Source organism: Schistocerca americana, chromosome X (assembly GCF_021461395.2).
Source record: "Schistocerca americana isolate TAMUIC-IGC-003095 chromosome X, iqSchAmer2.1, whole genome shotgun sequence".
NCBI classification, from domain to species: Eukaryota; Metazoa; Arthropoda; class Insecta; order Orthoptera; family Acrididae; genus Schistocerca; species Schistocerca americana.
In genome coordinates this window covers 348813680-348835006 of record NC_060130.1, presented here as the reverse complement: position 1 = coordinate 348835006, position 21327 = coordinate 348813680, and the positions used below count along the sequence as shown (strand labels likewise).

The 21327-nt window shown below is 42.4% G+C and overlaps 1 protein-coding gene across 1 annotated transcript in view; it reads left to right on the top strand.

Annotated features, from left to right (window-relative positions):
- Window positions 1-21327, top strand: part of LOC124555708 — a 625138-nt gene that overhangs the window by 531606 nt on the left and 72205 nt on the right. The window contains exon 7 of the mRNA XM_047129712.1: window positions 4800-4937. Within this exon, the coding sequence (XP_046985668.1) occupies window positions 4800-4937 (138 nt within the window). The remainder of the gene's footprint in view (window positions 1-4799; window positions 4938-21327) is intronic.

Sequence of the window (21327 nt, the reverse complement as noted above, 5' to 3'; positions counted from 1 at the left end):
GCCCGATGATTTTATAGCTGTAATTGTTATGACCATATTTTGCGCACTTGCTCTAAGAAAATTATACCATAGCTAAGGACTGAGTGCGTAACTAAGAGGCACTCACTGTTACACCCAAACGACAGGACTCTATTCCATTTCAACCGACAGTCAATATTTAACCCTAAACATTTTGTGCTAATGACATGATCTGTCATATTTTCATCTACATTTAATGTCACAGTACTAGACTCCATCTTCAAACTGAAATTCATGCTGTTTGATTTCTTTACGTTCAGTGTCCGTTTTCTAATTCCTAATGAATTTTAAACACCCCTGAGAGTTTAATTTTTTCTTTATCAGAAAGTGTTGTGTTTTATTTGTAATTACAATTTTGCTGTTATTCACAAAAATAGTTCTTTCCCTATACCTGTCATTATCTCGATAGTCATTGATATATATACAAAGACCATAATGGTCGTACATCAGATGTCTACAACAGGTAAGTAAATTATTTGTGACGCTAAGACTGCCACCCGAGTCCATTAGTGTTGTTATGCCGTGTTCCTATAAAGTATATTACGTGCGTTCGCCATGTTATATACTTTTTGGGCGTGAATGGTTACGGAGAATGCCGTCGTCTCATATGAGACAATATTACCAGCAGCTGACAGAGTCTGTAATGGACATCATTGTGGATCTGCATGTTGCCGTTGGTCTATCGTGAAATATCCAGGGTTTTTCGGATGTGACTGGTCCTCCGTTCCCACGGTAGGACGTGGAGCAAACTACATGCATCATCGAGGTTCTAATCGACTAAGCTTCACCACAACACAATACAAAATACACATCACACCAATACAGAAAGTATTGTCTATAAGTAGAACAAGACTTCATCTATTTCTGAAGCTATTATTTCAGAAAGTATCACAGTTCTTGAATAAAAGGTTGAATACCACAATTTTCATTCTGTCTGATGTTTTTTTTTCTGCACTGTTTCTCGATCCACTAAATTAAAAATATTTACTCTTTCATACCTTGCAGCCTCACAATGCAGGTTCCTGATGAATTGATTATCGTTCCTTGATCTATCATAGTTTTCGAAATTACTTGACCAATTGTATGTAATTATTCTATTTTGTGTTATAAAATTTGTGCGATAGATACTTTGTGTTGGATGCACTTTAGGTTAGACATTGCAGCGTAAGAAATGCATAATTTCGAAATTATGTTTCAACGTGTATAAGAAACCGTATCTCCCTCCATTCACGAATCAATTGGTTTACTATCAGTAAGTACACCACGCTCAGTGAAATCATTGTGTGCTATGTTGGATTTAATAAATGCCTGTCTTAAATCTCATTCATATACGCATTACACACTCGCAATGCAAATTAACATTACATTTAGAATTGCTTTAATTTGTAGGAGTCCATTTAAGTCAGAATTTTTTGGTTTGTTTATACATTTGCCAAAATTTACATTGTTTGTAGTGTCATATTCAATCGTCAGAAACGTCATCCATAAACCGCCAGCAGTTATCCAAAGATTATTGCTTTGTTAAGAATTCTCTGTGAGACTTTACTATTATAGATAGTTGCTTCTCTATTTCTCATGGTGACAAGCTGTTCGATATGTGTGTATGTCGCTTCTTAATATATGAGTGTATTCTGAGTGTGAATCAGCAGTTGTGAGACTGCCAAAGGTTGGAATTTGATCCTCAGTCGGTTCCAGGTTTTTTCATGTCACTTATCTCTTCTTTCACCACTGCAACTGATTTGCTAATGAGTAAAATGCGGCGTTGCACCGCAGTTTTATATAAAAAGCGTCGTTATCGATTTCGAACCAACAGGTTCGTCTTCAGGTGGTTGTTCACGTTCTAATTACGCTTGTTTTTGTTCAGATTCGTTGTTGAAGAAAAAACAGCCAACAACTCAAGTAATCAACAGCAAATATAATATTAATGCGAACAACCGTCTGAAGATGAACCTGTCGGTTCGAAACCAGCAACTACTCTATTTGTGTAACTAAATAGCATTATTAACAGTGGCTAGTCGTTGTTTTATTCTTTTCAAGAATTAACTTCTAAAAACACTCTTATTGTCACTTACAATCAGTCAGCTTCCTGGTATGGCACTTAGAACGTTCTTAATAAAGTATTTATTTCCTAATTTCTTTCTTTACGTTTTGCAGTGATGCTGTGAGCAGCATACATCTGCGGTTTCAGAATAGCCACTCAATTTTTGGATACAAATCAGTTACGCGCAAAGAGAGAAACATTATTTTTTCACTGTTCTGAGAAATGTGGGATTTGGCCCATAGGGGAAGGTTGCTATCAATAGGCTACCTAAAGAGAATTAGTAAAAAAATGCTCGGATATTGTAATAAATATTTTGTTTTCGGTTTAACTTTAACATTATCTTCTGCATTTCACTGTAGTAGACACAGAACTCATAAATACAGATTTAATTAAATATTTGAAAAATAAAAACATATGCCTTCGACTTAAGCAGGGGGACTGGTTTCCTTCATTGGGCTATCAGTTTTCGTGAATCAGCTATAATATTATACCTTTTAAATGTTACACGCACCTCATATTTTTTTATTTTTGGGAGTTTTTGTTGGCATCTGAAATCGGATAACATGTGTAAGAAGCCAAGGAGTCTAAAAGTAAAAAAGTCGCCTACGAAGGTAAAAAAACGTTTGACTGATTACTAAAACATTTGCAAACTATTAGAAAACATGTAATTAAAACCATTACTTAAATATTGTTCATTGTGGCCTACCTATGTCTAAGATTAGACAAAATTCAAGGTGGTTCAAGGCAACTCGCATTGCATCGCTTAACAGCACCTAATCTCCGCCCACAGAACGTAATTTTACATTGTGAATATGACAAAATGGTGTGAATTACTCGTAATGTTCCAATGATGGCTGCAGAAATTTAATCACTGTTACCATATCACTACGATATAGCAATCAATCATACTAGTCAGTTACAAGAACATAGTGCAAATCTTAGCTTTTTCACTGTTGCCTTGTATCTCGTGGAACAACTCACCATTAATATGGCGAATCTTTGGCAGGACGGTGTACACTTAATGGCCGCTAGCATACGCCTATCGTCACTATCCACAGAGAAATCGAGCCGGCCCATCGGAAGCAAACTTACCTTACAAAGTTTTCCGTTTCCGTTCTTCATTTGTCTTCCCAATGTTGCGGAAATGTTTCGCAGGCAAAGTCACAAAATTCCAGTTCTACATCTACTCTACATCCATACTCCGCAAGCCACCTGACGATGTGTGGCGGAGGGTACTTGGAGTACCTGTATCGGTTCTCCCTTCTATTCCAGTCTTGCATTGTTCGTGGAAAGAAGGATTGTGGTATGTCTCTGTGTGTGCTCTAATCTCTCTGATTTTATCCTCATGGTCTCTCGGCGAAATACACGTAGGAGGGGGCAATATACTGCTTGACTCCTCGGTGAAGGTATGTTCTCGAAACTTCAACAAAAGTCCGTAGCGAGCTACTGAGCGTCTCTCCTGCTGAGTCTTCCACTGGAGTTTATCATCTCCGTAACGCTTTCGCAAATACTAAATGATCCTCTAACGAAACGCGCTGCTCTCCGTTGGGTCTTCTCTATCTCTTCTATCAAGCCTATCTGGTACGGATCCCACACTGGTGAGCAATATTCAAGCAGTGGGCGAATAAGTGTACTGTAAACTACTTCCTTTGTTTTCGGATTGCATTTCCTTAGGATTCTTCCAATGAATCTCAGTCTGGCATCTGCTTTACCGACGATCAACTTTATATGATCATTCCATTTTAAATCACTCCTAATGCGTACTCCCAGATAATTTATGGAATTAACTGCTTCCAGTTGCTGACCTGCTATTTTGTAGCTAAATGATAAAGGATCTTTCTTTTTATGTATTCGCAGCACACTACACTTGTCTTCATTGAGATTCAATTGCCATTCCCTGCACCATGCGTCCATTCATTGCAGATCCTCCTGCATTTCAGTACAATTTTCCATTGTTACAACCTCTCGATATACTACAGCATCATCCGCAAAAAGCCTCAGTGAACTTCCGATGTTATGCACAAGGTCATTTATGTATAATGTGAATAGCAACGGTCCTACGACATTCCCCTGCGGCACACCTGAAATCACTCTCACTTCGGAAGACTTCTCTCCATTGAGAATGACATGCTGCGTTCTGTTATCTAGGAACTCTTCAATCCAATCACACAATTGGACTGATAGTCCACATGCTCTTACTTTGTTGATTAAACGACTATGGGGAACTGTATCAAACGCCTCGCGGAAGTCAAGTAACACGGCATCTACCTGGGAACCCGTGTCTATGGTCCTCTGAGTCTCGTGGACGAATAGCGCGAGCTGGGTTTCACACGATCGTCTTTCTCGAAACCCATGCTGATTCCTACAACAGAAAACTGCTAGTTATGGAACGTATTAAGAGTATGATAGTCTATGCTGTATCTGAATGTGGTCGTGATTGGTCTCTATGTCCTCAGTAAGTGGAATGTAAATAACGAGGTCCAACGTCAGCAGAGAAAAGCTCAGGCCAGGCACGAGCCTAGCTAAAGCGTGCCGAAAGAGTTAAAATGGTTTACAAAATTTTAATATCTGCGGATGCAGATGCAGTTGACGCACTCTGAAATGCGATGTGGATGCAGGCAGAATTTGTGTTATCCACGCATACTTCCGGCTGTGAGTGTCAGCGAGCGAAATGGCAATATTAAGATAGTGAAGCCGGCTAGCTTTTCCGTGTATGGCTAATAAGCAGTGGTGGTTGCAGGTTCCCGGCGGCCAGCAGCGGCCCGTCGCTGTCCATGGAGCTGTCGCAGCCGGGCCACGAGATGCGAGTCGTCTGCAGCGAGCTGCGCGCAGTCACGCACGACACGGCGCAGATCGTCGCTCACTTCACCACCGGATGGTAAGCAAGCTTTTCTTCCGTAGGACTGTCAAAGTACCGACCAAATTTTGTATCGTATTATGGAAAGCATTCGTTACTCGTTTCTTTCGTTACTGAATGTCATCACGTATAACAGTATTTTTAATTTGTTGTGGGCTCTCCTATGACTGAAGATGACTGTCGACACAAACCACGTTTTGATTTTTTCTGGATGTTCTCTGTATAAATCTAACTGTTTGCTTCATTTCCGCTACAAGGTTATTGCACTATACAATGAGAAAATTTGCTAAATTGTCGTCAGTGCGACCTTATACACTACTGGCCATTAAAATTGCTACACCACGAAGATGTCGTGCTACAGACGCAAAATTTAACCAACACGAAGAAGATGTTGTGATACGCAAATGATTAGCTTTTCAGAGCATTCACACAAGTATGGCGTCGGTGGCGACACCTACAACGTGCTGACATGAAGAAAGTTGCCAACCGATTTCTCATACACAAAAAGCACTTGAGCAGGTTTGCCTGGTGAAACGTTGTGGTGATGCCTCGTGTAAGGAGGAGAAATGCGTACCATCACGTTTCCGACTTTGATAAAGGTCGAATTGTAGCCTATCCCGATTGCGGTTTATCGTATCGCGTCATTGCTGCTCACCTTGGTCGAGATCCAATGACTGTTAGCAGAATATGGAATCGGTGGGTTCAGGAGGGTAATACGGAACGCCGTGCTGGAACCCAACGGCCTCGTATCACTAGCAGTCGAGATGACAGGCATCTTATCCGCATGACTGTAACGGATCGTGCAGCCACGTCTCGATCCTTGAGTCAACAGATGGGGACGTTTGCAAGACAACAACCATCTGCACCAACAGTTCGACGACGTTTGCAGCAGCATGGGCTATCAGCTCGGAGACCCTTGAAGCTGCATCACAGACAGGAGCGCCTGCGATGGTGTAGTCAACGACGAACTTGGGTGCACGAATGGCAAAACGTCACTTTTTCGGATGAATCCAGGTTCTGTTTACCAGCATCATGATTGTCGCATCCGTGTTTGGCGACATCGCGGTGAACGCACATTGGAAGCGTGTATTCGTCATCGACATACTGGCGTATCACCTGGCGTGATGGTATGGGGTGCCATTGGTTACACGTGTCGGTCACCTCTTGTGCGCATTGACGGCACTTTGAACAGTGGACGTTACATTTCAGATGTGTTACAACCCGTGGCTCTACCCTTCATTCGATCCCTGCGAAACCCTACATTTCAGCAGGATAATGCACGACCGCATGTTGCAGGACCGGTACGAGCCTTTCTGGATACAGAAAATGTTCGACTGCTGCCCTGGCCAGCACATTCTCCAGATCTCTCACCAATTGAAAACGTCTGGTGAATGGTGGCCGAGCAACTGGCTCTTCACAATACGCCAGTCACTACTTTTGATGAATTGTGGTATCGTGTTGAAGCTGCAATGGCAGCTGTACCTGTACACTCCATCAAAGCTCTGTTTACTCAATGGCCAGGCGTATCAGGGCCGTTATTACGGCCAGAGGTGGTTGTTATGGGTACTGATTTCTCAGGATCTATGCACCCAAATTGCGTGAAAATGTAATCACATATCAGTTCTAGTATAATATATTTGCCAATGAATACCCGCTTATCATCTGCATTTCTTCTTGGTGTAGCAATTTTAATGGCCAGTAGTGTATAAACAGTATAACGAATCATTGTAAAATAGAAGTAATAGATCCATTCGGCACAGATCGAATTAATTTTACAGTCGAACTGGTAACTTTGTAACAAACTTACGCAGATCGAAATAATTGATGTCTGACGCATACAGCTCACGCACAAGTCACTCACTCTTATCTACTGTGCGCACACGACAATTTGAATTTACAGGACTAACGAAATGAACCTCTGGGTAAGGAATTGGAAGCTTACGAATACTGCCGACTCGCGTCGAGCAGAACGCGAACTGTGTGCAGGAAAGAAAACATGGAGAGTGACAAAAAGTATTCGCTAATCTACGTCAATGCCGACTTGGCCAGCTGAGAATCAGAAATTGGAGAAGTTCGAGAACTACCAAGTCGGCATGAATTATATTTGGGGAAGGAGATACGTGAGTAACGAAGTGTTTCCATCCCTCTAGGTGCGCGTAGAGTAATGAATTATCTACCGTAATTCAAAAAACCGAAGAGAAAGTCAAATGCTGTGTGAAATGATTTGTCTAAAAGTCAGCCAGAATAACATGACGCGCCGTTTAATGATGCTCGAAATCGTGTACAGTAGATGAGCTGCTCATACGTTACTGATGTAAGGAAACCATTGAGTGAAATTCCGCCACACACATCCTCTAGTACCCTTTATAATTCTAAGTTAAACATTGACCTTTAAATTCTCAATCGGCATTTCATTTACTGTAGATAGTCTCGAGCATCATTGAACGGCACTTTAATGTTTCTCTGATCTGTTTTATTTCTTACTTTTAGAGGACTCATTTTACAAAATATTCGACCACTCTTTTACAATTTCTTTTAATTTAAGTTTTGATCAAAAAATAAGTATTATAATATATTTAAATGTTGATCGGTATATATAGATCAAGGGAAAACAGAGAAGTTGCGGTTTATTGCTGTGATTTGATACTTTCGACACTTCAATTAGATAGCTAGTAGCAGCTATACGTGAAATATTTCATTTTTCCCTCAAACCACTAATTGAGTTTTTCTTAATTGCCATGATTACTTAATTAAATCTTTCTTTGCAAAACTGACCTCACGGAGCTCAATTTGATCCCCCATTTGTCCATCTCCCACCCTTCGTTTCGCCATAAACATTCGGGCAAAAATCCACTGCGTAATTTCTACGGAATCTCTGATTCGCTCCGCTCAAATATTTGACCGTAAACGAAAAGTACTGACTCGACCCGAGTGGGGCTTGAACCGTGCGCAGGGAAGGAAACGTATGAGTAACGAAACGTTTCAGGCAGTAACGAAACGATACCTCCAGTCTTGGGGCATATTTTTTACACTGTAACGAATACATACGATATCCAACAACTACATTCTTGTACCTCCGAGGGCACACTGATACGTTACAGCGTTATATCAACTGAATTTTCAATTAGAATGAAGGTGAAGTATAATGATACGAAATGATAACTGTGAAATCCATCCAGAAATAATGAAGTCGCAAGGTAGCGAATACGGCATGGCAAATGAAAATTTGTGTTAGACTGGGGATTCGAACCCTGACCTCTGGGCTATCACGAACAGTTCCTCTTGCTGCTTCTGGTCACCATCAGTCGATACACTTGAACTGAACGTTGTTCTATTCTGTTATGACGTCACTGTGCTGGTTGCACAAATGCAATTACATTTTAAGCAAAAATTTTTTCGAGAGAGAGCAAAACTACTTCTTGTTTCTTATTCATAATTCTTACGTAAACAAGTTACATTTCACAGTTAACTACTATAGACTTTTGTTGTGGTCTTCAGTCCAAAGACGGGTTTGATGCATCTCACAACGATAGTCTATCCTGTGCGTCTACCCGTATCTGCGTAACTAGTGCAACCTACACATCCACTTGAACGTGCTTACAGAGTTCAAGCCTTGGTCTCCCTCTATAATTTTTACGCTAAAAATTTCCTTCCATTGTCAAACTGGTGGTTCCTTGATAACTCAGGATTGTGTGCTGTCTACCAGGCCCTTCTATTAGTCAAGTTGTGACACACATATCTTTGCTCCCCTATCCTGTTCAGTACCTCCTCATTAATTATCTGATCTACTAATCTAATCACCAGCATTTTTATGCAACAGTGCATTTCAAAAGCTTGTATTTTACTTTTGTCTATACTGGTTATCGTGCTCCTTTCACTTCCGTGTAAGGCAACACTCTAAATACTTTAAGACAAGACTTTTTAACACTTAAATTTATATTCAGTCGTAACGAACTTCTCTTTTTCACGAACGAGTTTCTTACATGTATGGTTTACGATCTGAAACAGCAACCAGCCGCAAGTATGGTTTTAAAAAGTTTTTTAAATTAAATCATTAACGGTTTAGAATTTCTTACAAATCCATCTTGAGATGGCTGTCAGAGACTTTCTTACTTTTCTTCTGTGGCCTCGTTTAGTAGTAGTTATTGGTTTTATGTACTACGATAAAACTTTAAAAATGTTTAAAATTCGTTAAACTCTAAAGGACAGATTTATTTCTGATTAGCACAAACGTGCGTTATACGGTCTTAAGGTTAACAAAAGGTGAAACGTGGCGACAGCTTACGTATTCTATATTTCCGTATAACGCATTCATCGCATATTTCCGTTACAGATGTTAAAATTTCCACAATCTCCCACTTGCACTGTGTGAGTAATGTTAAATTCTCGAAAAACTTTTTGAATATAGACCATTCTACGTTTTATTGTAAGTTGTGGCTGACTGCCGTTCCATATTACGGATTTTATGATTATACTATGGCCACGGCGCTTTTGATGTCTATTTTAGACGAGATAGCGTTTCTGACTATTGCCAGCCTGCATTTTACATCCTCTTTATTTCGGCCTTCGTCATTTATTTTGCTTTCCAAACAAAAAAACTCCTCTACTACTTTGAGAGTTTCATTTCTTATTCTAATTCTCTCATTATCATCAGATTTAATTCGGATGTACTCCCTCCACTGCCCTTTTTTTTTGCCGATGTTGTTGAAGAAAGCACTCATTTCGGCATGAAATGTTCATTCTGCAGCGGAGTGTGCGCTGATATGAAACTTCCTGGCAGGTTAAAACTATGTGCCAGACCGAGACTCGAACTCGGGACCCTTGCCTTTCGTGGGCACTTGCCCGTGAAAGGCAAAGATCCCGAGTTCGGGTCTCGGTCCGGCACACTGTTTTAATCTGCCAGGAAGTTTCAGCACTCATTTTGTTCAACTGATCCACCAAGCCCTTTGCTATCTCTGACAGAAGTATAATATCATCGATAAATATTAAAAGTAATTATTTCTCCTCCTTGAAATCTTAATTTCGCCTTGATTTCCTTTACTGTTTATGCAATATACATATTGAATAACTTGGAGTATAGGCTACAACCCGTCTCACCGCCTTCTCAATTACCATCCTACGTTTTATTGTAGGTTTCGGCTGGTTGTCGTTTCAAATTACTGATTTCATAATTATTCTATGGTCATGGCTCTCATAATGTCTATTTTTGACGAGATAGCTTTTCTGACTATCAAGTTCGTTTCTCTTAATCCTTCCACTTGTCAGCCTTCCCTTCCTTGCTTAGTACTCCCTTTCATGTCCTTTGACTCTTATAACTGCAGTCTGGTTTTTCTGTACAATTTGCACATAACATTTCGCTACTTCTACTCTTTCCCTGATAACTTCCGAATTTCAAAGAACGTATTGCGTTCAGCATTGGAAAAAGCTTGTTTTAAATGAACAACTGCTGTAACTGTTAATTTGCCTTTCTTCAACATATCTTCTGACGTAAGTCGTAGGGTCTGTATTGATTCGCGAGTTCCTGCATTTCTACGGAACCCAAATTGGTCTTCCTGCAGGTAGGATTCTGACAGGGGTTCCATTCTTATGAAGATGATTCGCATTAATATTTTGCGGGACTTATTAAACTGATGGTACGGTATTTAACTGATGCGCATATGTCAGCATCTGTCTTCTTTGGAATTGAGCCGGCCGCTGTGGTCGAGCGGTTCTAGACTCTTCAGTCCGGAACCGCGCAGATGCTACGGTCGCAGGTTCGAATCCTGCCTCGGGCATGGATGTGTGTGATGTCCTTAGGTTAGTTAGGTTTAAGTAGTTCTAAGTCTAGGGGACTGATGACCTCAGATGTTAAGTCGCATAGTGCTTAGAGCCATTTGAACCATTTTTTAAAAAAATTCAGATTATTATATTATTAATGAGGGCTCTGGATACTTCATCTATCTCATTTGTCTTACACACCAATTGGAGCAATTCTATCATGGTTTGTCCTTCCAATGATCTTAATAATCGTGAGGGTATGCTACATACCCCAATTCCTGTTTTGACTTACGTCTTTCAGTGCTATTCCAGATTCTCTATGCAGTAACACGTTCTCTATCACATCTTCGCCTGTATCCTATTCCCTTTCTATGATATTGTTTCAAGTTTGTTTCTCTTATTCCTTCCACTTTTCAGCCGTCCTGTCTTTGGTTAGTAGTGTCTTACAGTGTAAGCTCTTGATTTTTAGACAGCCGCTTCTCTTTCCTCCGAAGCTTTTTAAGTTTCTCGTATTCGTTCCACTTTTCAGCCTTCTCGTCTTTGGTTAGAACTGCCTTACAGTATAAGCTATTGATATCCACACAGCTGCTTCTCTTTTCTCCAAAGGTTTTTTTTAAATTTCCTGTAAGTGGCCTTTACATTTTCCATTATCATGTTTGCTTTTATAACTTATCGTTTCTCTGCTAACCATTCGTGATTTACAGTTTTGCACTTTTCAACAATATCGGTTTTCCTTTCATCAATTAAATTTAAGATCTCGAGCGTTGTCTAAGGATCCATACTGAACTGCATCTTTTTTCCTAGTTATTACTTTGTTGCCGTCAGTATCTCATTTCTCAAAACTATCCACTCAGCTTCTATTCTACTTCTTTCGCTATTTCAGTTAGTCGTTGTCTAATGCTCCCTTTCAGACTCTCAACAGTCTCTGATTGGTTCAACTTCCGCAATACCCATTTCCTTAATTTTGTAATTTTCTGTAAGTTCTTCGCAAGTAATCTGAATTTTGTAACTACTAAATTGTGTTCAGAGTCCAGACATATTTTACAATTTAAAATACAGTTATTAAATCTCCGTCTTCCCACTATACAATGTATCAGAAAGGTTCCAGTTATTTTATCTTGCCGTCAATATTTCCAAACTGTTCAACATCCGTGGAGCTAGTAGGCACACACTGTATACTTATACTATTATCGTGGGTATTGGTTCCATACCAATCTTGGCTATAATGATCCGTTCATTATGATGTTCGCAGTAGTTCACCCACATTCCCATTTTGTTGTTCGACGGCTGCAGATACGGTACGGCAATGCGTGTTGTGAAGTAAGTTAGCAACCCTAACGCGCCAATATCCGTGGTTCGTGGATTAAGAATGATTAACTCCGGGAAAGGTGTGGCGCTACACTCCTGTCGACTTCGTAGGAAAGCTTCGATAGCACCGTACAATGGAACATAGTGGAATTGGTAAATAAGGCAAGCAGCACTAACAAAATACCAACAGAGATTGCATTGCACGAGTGCATTGTGAAATAGTGCGGTGTGGTCTCCGGGTTTCTGCGGCCGACTGGTTTAGCGAGTCTCGATACTCCCAGGTAATTGACGGAATGCGGTACTGCGTACAGACAACGCACCTTTCCGTTCTCGTTATTCGCTATGCCAGGTAATTCTCCAGCGTCGGAGTGGACTGCGATTCGCAATTCAGTCAGCTTAGGCGCCATTTTCGTATTAGCGCAGCTACTTTCTGCCCGTAGCCTGAAATATTAAGGAACAACACAACGTCCAGCACACGACATACATAAATGCCTTGGAGGCCAACGTCCGTATACCTGATAGGCTGCTCGTAGACAACACAGTTATGTACAACGAAGTTATATCGTTAGAAGTGTTACAAAATCGAAAGGGACTTGTGTATGGTGCAAAATCTGGCAGCTGACTGCAAATGTAAATAAATTTAAGGGCTGTTTCAAAAAGATTTATCTGATTTCGCAAGGCTATATCTTCTGCATGAATGAAGACGGGAACATGGCATGTATTTTAACCTGCGCATCTGAACCAAATGTATACCTTGGGCACGGTTGTAATTTCATATCGTTGCCGAAGTGATCCTCCCTAGCGAGTTCTCCGTTTCAACGGGTGCAATTCGTTTTCACAATGAGGCATGATTTTCACCAAGAGCACAGGAACTCTTACAGTCCAAATCATTCCGCAATGGTACCAACACTTTACAAGCACTGGTTGTTTGTGTAGGTTGAGATCTGTGTGCTCGTTTTAGACATGGGGCGCATTCAAAAGCGTTCAGCTCGTAGTCCTCAGAAGTCTACTCATCGTGCCTGCCGAGATTGAGCCATTCCTCGTGTGTCTGTCTTACTTGCCTCGTGGCGACGTTTGTGTTCGAACCATACGGGACTGAGCTGCTACAAGTCCTCCATGATGGTCATAAACAGCAGCATGTTGGGAAGGTGCGCAATGAGGTACTGGCGGAAGTAAAGCTCTGAGGGCGAGTCGTGAGTCGTTCTCAAATGGTTCAAATGGCTCTGAGCACTATGGGACTTAACATCTGTGGTCATCAGTCCCCTAGAACTTAGAACTACTTAAACCTAACTAACCTAAGGACATCACACACATCCATGCCCGAGGCAGGATTCGAACCTGCGACCGTAGCCGTCGCGAGGTCCAGTTTTCTATCTTAATTCATGCTGAAGACATAGCCTTGTTAAATTGGATAAATCTTTTTGAATCTCCCTGCAATGTTTATCGCTCTGGGAACCTTAACATATTCGATTAACGGAAGAAATAGAAAACATTCAAAGAAGATATGCACGATTCGTCACGGGTTTGTTTAGTCACTATGAAATTGTCACGGAATTTCCCAACTGACTGCACGTGCATCACGGAGAGTCGTACTGATAAAACTCTAATCACCCACACAAGAAAATGGGTGAACAAACGCATTAATTCGCCAACATACAGCTCGTGTAGAGACCTCGACACTAAAATCGGACAAATTCGGATGCAAGCGACGGGGTACGAACGGCCTCTCTTCCCGCCTACCATGCGTGAATACTGTAGGGAGGGGAGCAGGAGCGAAAGTGGAGGAGATATAAGATTGGTATACTACGTACACCACTGCAAGGTGGCTTGCGGAGTACAGATGTACATGTAGTCGTCGCTGTTGCTGTTGTGGTCTTCATTCCGAAGACGGGATGCAGCTTTCCATCCCAGTATAGCCTGAGCAAGCCTCTTCATCTCCAAGTAACTACTGCAACCTACATCAATTTGATCATCCATCAAATATCGAGGTTGCCGGCTGACAGGAAAATGAGATCATGATGAAAAAATAAAAACTAAAATTGGCACTGCACGCGTAGCATTTCAATAACTTAAATATTTTACATGTAACTGCGACCTTCAGTTTACCATACGCTGGCGAAATGTGAAGTGCTCCGTTATGGGTACTACTGTATTGAGTAGAATCTTGGACAGTTACAAAACTTCATTCGTGGACAGACTGAAGATGTTTTAACAGTGAATGTGTATCAGCCTGATAAAGACCCCGTGGGTTGCTCATGTGATCCATCACGAGATACTTTACTACGCTGATAAAATTCTTGATGTCACAACTACCATCTTTCGGAACAAGAAGTACAGCTTTATGCAAGTAGCCATTGATGGAAAGATAGAAGGGGAACTTGGGCTTAATCGGAGAAGAGTTTTACAATCGCAGAATCTTCGAGAGCGCCTCGAGCTTCAGCTGCCGCCTGTGACGCACCAGCTGAGCAGCAAACGTTAGATTTTTCTGCGTTTCTTCATGTTTTAATTCTTAAATTTCTTGCGTATTTTTGTATTTAAGAGGTGTAATTTTGCGTTTTAGTAACTGTAAAGTGTATATTCGTGCAGTCTGTAGAGCAGTTGTATTGCTTTTGAACAGTCAGCTACACAGTTCAGTAAGGAGTTAGCCTCGATTGGTGACACATCAGGAGGGTATCAAGTTATAGATTTAGCTTTCTCTGTGTGGTTTTACAGGTTATTCTCAAGGCAGTAGCACTAGGATGGGTAGGTTGTGTGCATGCTGTGTGCGGACACAGCAGGAGCTGGCCGCAGTTCGCTAACGGCTGGAGAGGCTTTTGGCCACGGTCAGCCTTCAGGCTGCTGCCTCAGTGTGTAGCGGTGGCTGAGAATCTCGCGCATCGCACAGAATACTCCAGGTACCGCTTGGTTCGCCAACCGGCTCTGTTGCTGAGGTATCTTACAGTGTACCCGACGTGTTGGATCCGCCTTCACCACAGTGTGAGTGCCGGGTGGTAAATCGATCGCGTCGCTCAAGGCGGAGGATCACTGTGGAGGCTGACCGTCTATACTAACCATTCACCCTCTGTGTGGACTGGTTGCCCCTTCATCACGGCCCGAGCAAGCATATTGCAGGAGGGGTTTCTCGTTATCGGGAACTACAATTTTAGGCGCATTATGGAGCCCCTTAGGCAAGTAGCGTCTGCCTCATCCGACATCTGGAGGAGGCCCTGCCTACGGCTATCGAACATGCAGAGTGCAGTTGTCTGCAGCTTGTGCCTCACGTCGGCACCAACGACGTCTGTCGCTTGCGTTCTGAGGCCATGCTGGGTTCGTACGGACAGCCAGCGGAAGTGGTGAAGACTGCTGGCCTCGCGCACAGAGTGCAAGCAGAGCTCACAATTTGCACGACGTTCACAGAGCTGATCAGGGTCGAATTTCAACCAAAGACTCCGCCGATTCTGTGACGGTTTTAGCTGCAGATTTCTGGACCTGCGTTATGATATGGAAAATTGTAACACTCGCCTTGATAGGTCAAGGGTGCACTACGGAAAGGAAGCAGCTATCCGAGTAACAGGTTACTTGTGGAGCACACATGGCGGTAATTTGAGATCCTCTTATGAACGCTCGCCAGTCGATACACAGAGACCGAAATCAGACGGCGTGCAAAGTGAAGCCAATTCGACTCTCAAAATTTTGACAGTAGTTTTCAAAGTATTTTTAACAAGTTTCCCGAATTTATTGCCCTTCAGGAAAGTTGTGCGATCAAATTATTCTCGAAACCGAGAGCTGGGTGCAACCCGAAGTAGAAATCTCCGAAATATTTACCGAGGCATGGGACATACATCGAAAAGACAGATTAGGCACGATAGGAGGGGGCTGTTCATTACAGACGACAGAAATATTCTGTGTATCGAGATCGACATTGTTTCTGACTGTGAAGTTATTTGGACACGTGTAACAGGTGTAGGTAATTATCGGATGTTTTTACCGGCCACACGATTCCGCCGTGACAGTTTTGGAACCATAGGAAGGAAGTCTATGCTCAGTAGCGCGGAAATCTCAAGATCATGCGATAGTAGTGGGAAGCGAGTGTACCCTCCGAGTATAAACTGGAACGTCTATGGATTCATTGCAGGTCGTACGGACAGACAGTCCGGTGAAGTACTTTTGAAGACGTTTTCCGAAAACTGTCGAGAGCAGCTAGTTCGACAGCCTACACGGATAGGTAATATTTTAGACCTTGTAGCAACAAGCAGGCCCGACCTTACCGGAAGTGTCATTATAGAGATAGAGGTTAGTGATCACGATGTCTTTATACCGACAATGATTACCAAAGTTCATAAACCCATCCTGAAGGTTAGGGGAGTATTTTTGCTACGAAGGCCAGATAAACAGTTGTCAGCATGTCACTTAGACAATGAATTAACATCTCTAGTTCCAGTATGATGAACGTGGAGGAATTTTGGGCAAATTTTAAACAGATTGTTAACAGTGCTCTGGAGAAGTATGTGCCTAGTAAGCGGATTAAGGACGGAAAAGACCCACCAAGTTTAATAACAAAATCGGAAAATACTGAGAGAGCAATGGCTGTTGCACTCTCGGTTCAAAAGAGAACACGCAAATGACAACAGCCCAAGGTTAGTAGAGATTCGTACGTCTGTAAAAAGATCGATGAGTGAAGCATATAACAACTTTACCATCATACCTTAGAAAAAGATGTGACCGAGAATCGTAGAAAATTTTGCCCTCATATAAAATCGCTAAGCAGATCTAAGGCTTCCATCTAGTCACGCGTTGACCAGGCTGGTGAGGCAGTAGAAGATAGCAGAGGTAAAGCCGAAGTTCTAAATTTCTCGTTTAAAAAACTTGTTCCCGCAGGAGTCTGTCGTTTGGCCATCGCCCTGCCTCCCGTACGGATGAGGTAGTAATAAGCCTCCCTGGTGTAAAGAAACAACTGAATGAGTTGAAAACAGATAAGTTCCCAGGTTCGAATGGAATGCCATTTCGGTTTTACAGAGAGTATTGTCAGGCGCTGGCGCTTTACTTAGCTGGCAGTTATCGCTAATCTCTGGCCCAACATAAATTCCCAAGCGAATGGAAGGAAAGCGCAGGTGACTCCTGTGTACAAGAAGGGTAAAAGAAAAGACCTGCAAAATTACAGACCAATATCTTTGACATAGGTCTGGCGCAGAATCCTTGGCATATTCTCAGTTCGAAAATAATAAGTTTTCTTGAGACGGAAAAGCTTCTGCCCACAAATCAGCACGGTTTTAGAAAGCAATGATCGTACAAAACTTAGCTTGTCATTTTCTCACATGATATCCTGCGAAACATGGTTGAATGACAACACGCATATTCCATATTCTTAGATTTCCGGAAATCGTTTGACATGGTGCCTCACTGAAGACTGTTGAGAAAGGTGCGAGCTACTACGACTAATTGCTGGTTCTGAATCCCCGTCCAACAAGAAACTTTATGCCACGTCATTTCAAGTTTAAACATAGGCACACCTTATTACTTGTGACAGAAACACATTTAAGATCTTTCGTGGTTAGTTAACCGGGAGAATAATTGCTGGATTGGAGTTCCGCGTGCCATTCCAGTACAAAAAATTTCGTCACGCAATTTTGAGTTGATACTTGCATTTTGAAATGACATTTTTGGTAATAAATTTCATTTACAAGCGTTAAAGCAGTGTCATTTCTAATAACATGTTTTTCATATTTTCATCATCGTGGTATAAATTTACGTCTGGATTATTAACCACACGGGGCAGTTTCCTCCAGGGGTCTCTTGAAGTACCTATTTTGTACAGTCAAACGACTGTACCGAAAACAGAGCAGAAGACAGACAGTTACGTTATCGGGGTTGCATACAAATCAGGCGGAACGTAGTTCAGGTTGTTTGGATACTTTTGAGCATGACAGTATATTCGGAAAAGCCTTATCTTATAAAAGGAATCGGTTTGCAGATCCTTCTCCGAAAGTGAGCATGGTGCAAGTCATGATTAAATTACAAGTTTCTCACGCAAAATACTCGAAAATGTTTTGCATTACAGCGGAGGGGTGCATCAGTTTACCATCACCACGCTCCATATCCCCTGAACACGTTGTTCTATCACTGGAGAATACTGGACAGCCTCTCAGCCTTCCTTACTGGATTCTTCTTTCATGGCGGCTCGATATAGCAACATCCTATCCGCATTGTCTTTACCGGTATCAGGGATAATGAATTTCGCGCTTCACGTATCCACCGACAGCCAATGAGCTGAGTAAATGCGATGTAGTGAGTTAGAGGTCAAGAAGAACGGTAATCATTTCTCGAGGGAAAATTTTAGGAACGGTGCGATGTTATTTCGCAACTGGGATAATGTTCATACCATAATCAGAGAGAGACAAACGAAAGGGTTCAGTTATTCTGTAGTCAAATTGTCATGTTGTCACTCACTGCAGTCCATGAATGTAGAAAGGAAGTACATGTTTTGTATTGTATTCAGCGAAAGCCAAGGTGTAAAACATCGTTGGCACGGGAACATGGGATTTTCAGATGTGCATTACTATGGTATATTTTCATGGTGTCCTTAATTTTATTTTTTGTTACTGTGTGCATGAAGTCTTTTATCACCCCACTAATGTCGCTTTAAAACATCTTACTAGGAGTTACATCTAAGTGTAACCTAACATCATTTACGTTTTCCTTTTCGTGCGGGTTGCTGATAAAAACGAATTCACTGAACATCATAGAAATGAGCACTGTCAGTAATAATAAACTTTAGAACTTGAAGATCGATAATAAATGCCACCAAGTAATTTTATCTCTGAGTCTCAAATGTCTATTGCTGTTTAGTTAAGGGGATGACCTCTGTCCATTTACGATATGAATAACCGTGCATCAAGTTGTACCTCAACGGAAAACAAAAAACGCTGTACACCTAATCATTACTATTTCTGGAAGAGTTCTATCTGCTTTTTGTTACCGAAGGGCTACAGAGAGATTCGGGCATCTACTTCCCTTTCACTCTGGCACAAAAACGCGAAGCACGCACCCGCCGGGGGCCGCGAAAGTTGTAAGGCCAGAAATGAAAACATACAGTCATTACCTATCTGCGTTTGTCGGCCTGCTGGATCGGCAAGAGACCAAAACCTCCTACTCAAAGCGCTGCTAAAGCGAACTCTTCTCTTTCAAAGCCTACGGTCTGTATGCAAAGGGCGCTAAGACCACACTGCAGCCCGCATTCTGCATATGCCGCAGGCGTGATCTCCGCTCTCTGGCCCCCTCACAACCCGAAGTTCCCTTACCCAGGGCTTCATTTCACTTCAGCGAAATCCCTAACCCAACAAACATTCAGTGGCAAGCTATGTAGCCGTTTTTTGCCATCACCCGTTACTAGTATTTCATCCACCTCTGTGACTACTAATGAACACTTGTGTAGCGGTGCTCGGCCTAGAGGTACACGAATCGAATACTGGTGGTAAAAGAAAACTTATTTGCCCAGTGTTGATTGGCAAGCGTAGAATAAATGATAGCGTAAAGTTCCTAATATCAAGACCTTGCTCGATTATCCTGATTAAATTCCAAATCTCTCAACAGTGTTTTATGGGCTAAAGACTTCTGACACTATTACTAGTGATCCGACATCATGCATAGACGTCGAAGTTGGCGGGCTTATTGGCCCTATTCGAGCTTTATGCCCTGCACCAGGTTACAGCTTCTTCATTGTTTTTCGTCTTTATCAACAACACGAACTTGACACTAGTTTCAGACTAGTGACAGACAACGTTATCAGCACCTGACAGAGTTTGAAAGGGGCCTCATTGTGGGTCTCCATTTGGGCGGCTGATCGAATAGTGCTATATCCACATTTGTGGGGCCTTTGAATGTGACAGTGGTCCGGTGTTGAACTGCCTGGACCGTGTAGGTAAGCATACTCGTCGTCAAGGTTACGGTAGATCACGTCTGACCACAAGGGAGGCCTGCTGTATTGTGTCTAAGCACATCGTAACTCCTCCACATCTACGCGTGCCATTCGAGGAAAGGTAATTGACTCCCTCCAACATTCTGTGTCATCCGGCACCATTGGGCGGACAATAGAAGCAGCCAGACTAGGGAATTACCATCCCAAACGTAGGCTGTCTTTAACACCAAAACAGACGGCTGGTAGGCGAGCACGGCGGTGACCTGAGGAGAAGTCTCGCTATTGCAAATTACTCCTGGAACAATGGTGTGGGGAACCTTCAGGCATGACCGCAGGTCACGGCTGGTAGTGACTGGGGGAACTCAGACCCACCAGTCTGGAACCGCAAGACCGCTACGGTCGCAGGTTCGAATCCTGCCTCGGGCATGGATGTTTGTGATGTCCTTAGGTTAGTTAGGTTTAACTAGTTCTAAGTTCTAGGGGACTAATGACCTCAGCAGTTGAGTCCCATAGTGCTCAGAACCATTTGAACCATTTTTTTCTCAGACCCACAACGGTACATCACGGAAACCCTACGTCCTCATGTGTTACCTCTTATGCGACAGCATTCTGATGCCATTTTACAACAGGTCAATGCTCGTTCACACAACGCATGTGTCTCTGTGACCTGTCTAAGCGATGTTCAGATACTCCGGTGGCCGGCAGGATTACCAGATTTGTCGCCAACAGAACATGTGTGGGACCGGCTCAGACGTCAAGTCCGTCTCAGTGCCAGAATTCAGGATATCAAGAACCAGTTACAACGGTTGTGGAGTCCGCCCCCGGTAGCTGAGTGTTCAGCGCGTCAGACTGTCAATCATAAGGGCCCCGGTTCGATTCACGGCTGGGTCGGAGATTTTCTCCGCTAAGGGACTGGGTGTTGTGTTGTCCTAACCATCATCATTTCATCCTAATCGACGCGAAAGTCGCCGAAGTGGCGTCATATCGAAACACTTACACCCGGCGAACGGTCTACCCGACGCGAGAGCCTAGTTACACGACATTTGCATTTATTTAACGGTTGTGGACCAGATTTCCTCAGGAGAGGATAGAACAGTTTTATGACACCATTCCCAATCGAATCCATGCATGCCTCGAGGCTGATTCTGATACAGGGTACAATTACTGAACTATATGAAATAAAATCGTCATAACTTCTGAACTGTTTGCGTTAGGATGTTTAAACTGCACGGTTGGCCGCGGGCATGATGGCAATTAGAATGCACATGTATGGTTTGGTTTAGCAACGAAGCCCACTTTCATTTGGATGAGTTCGTCAATAAGCAAAATTGGCGCATTTGGGGCCTGAGAATACGCATTTCGCGATCGAAAAGTCTCTTCACCCTCAACGGGTGACTCTGTGGTGTGCAATGTCCAGTCGCGGAATAATCGGTGCGATATTCCTTGATGGCA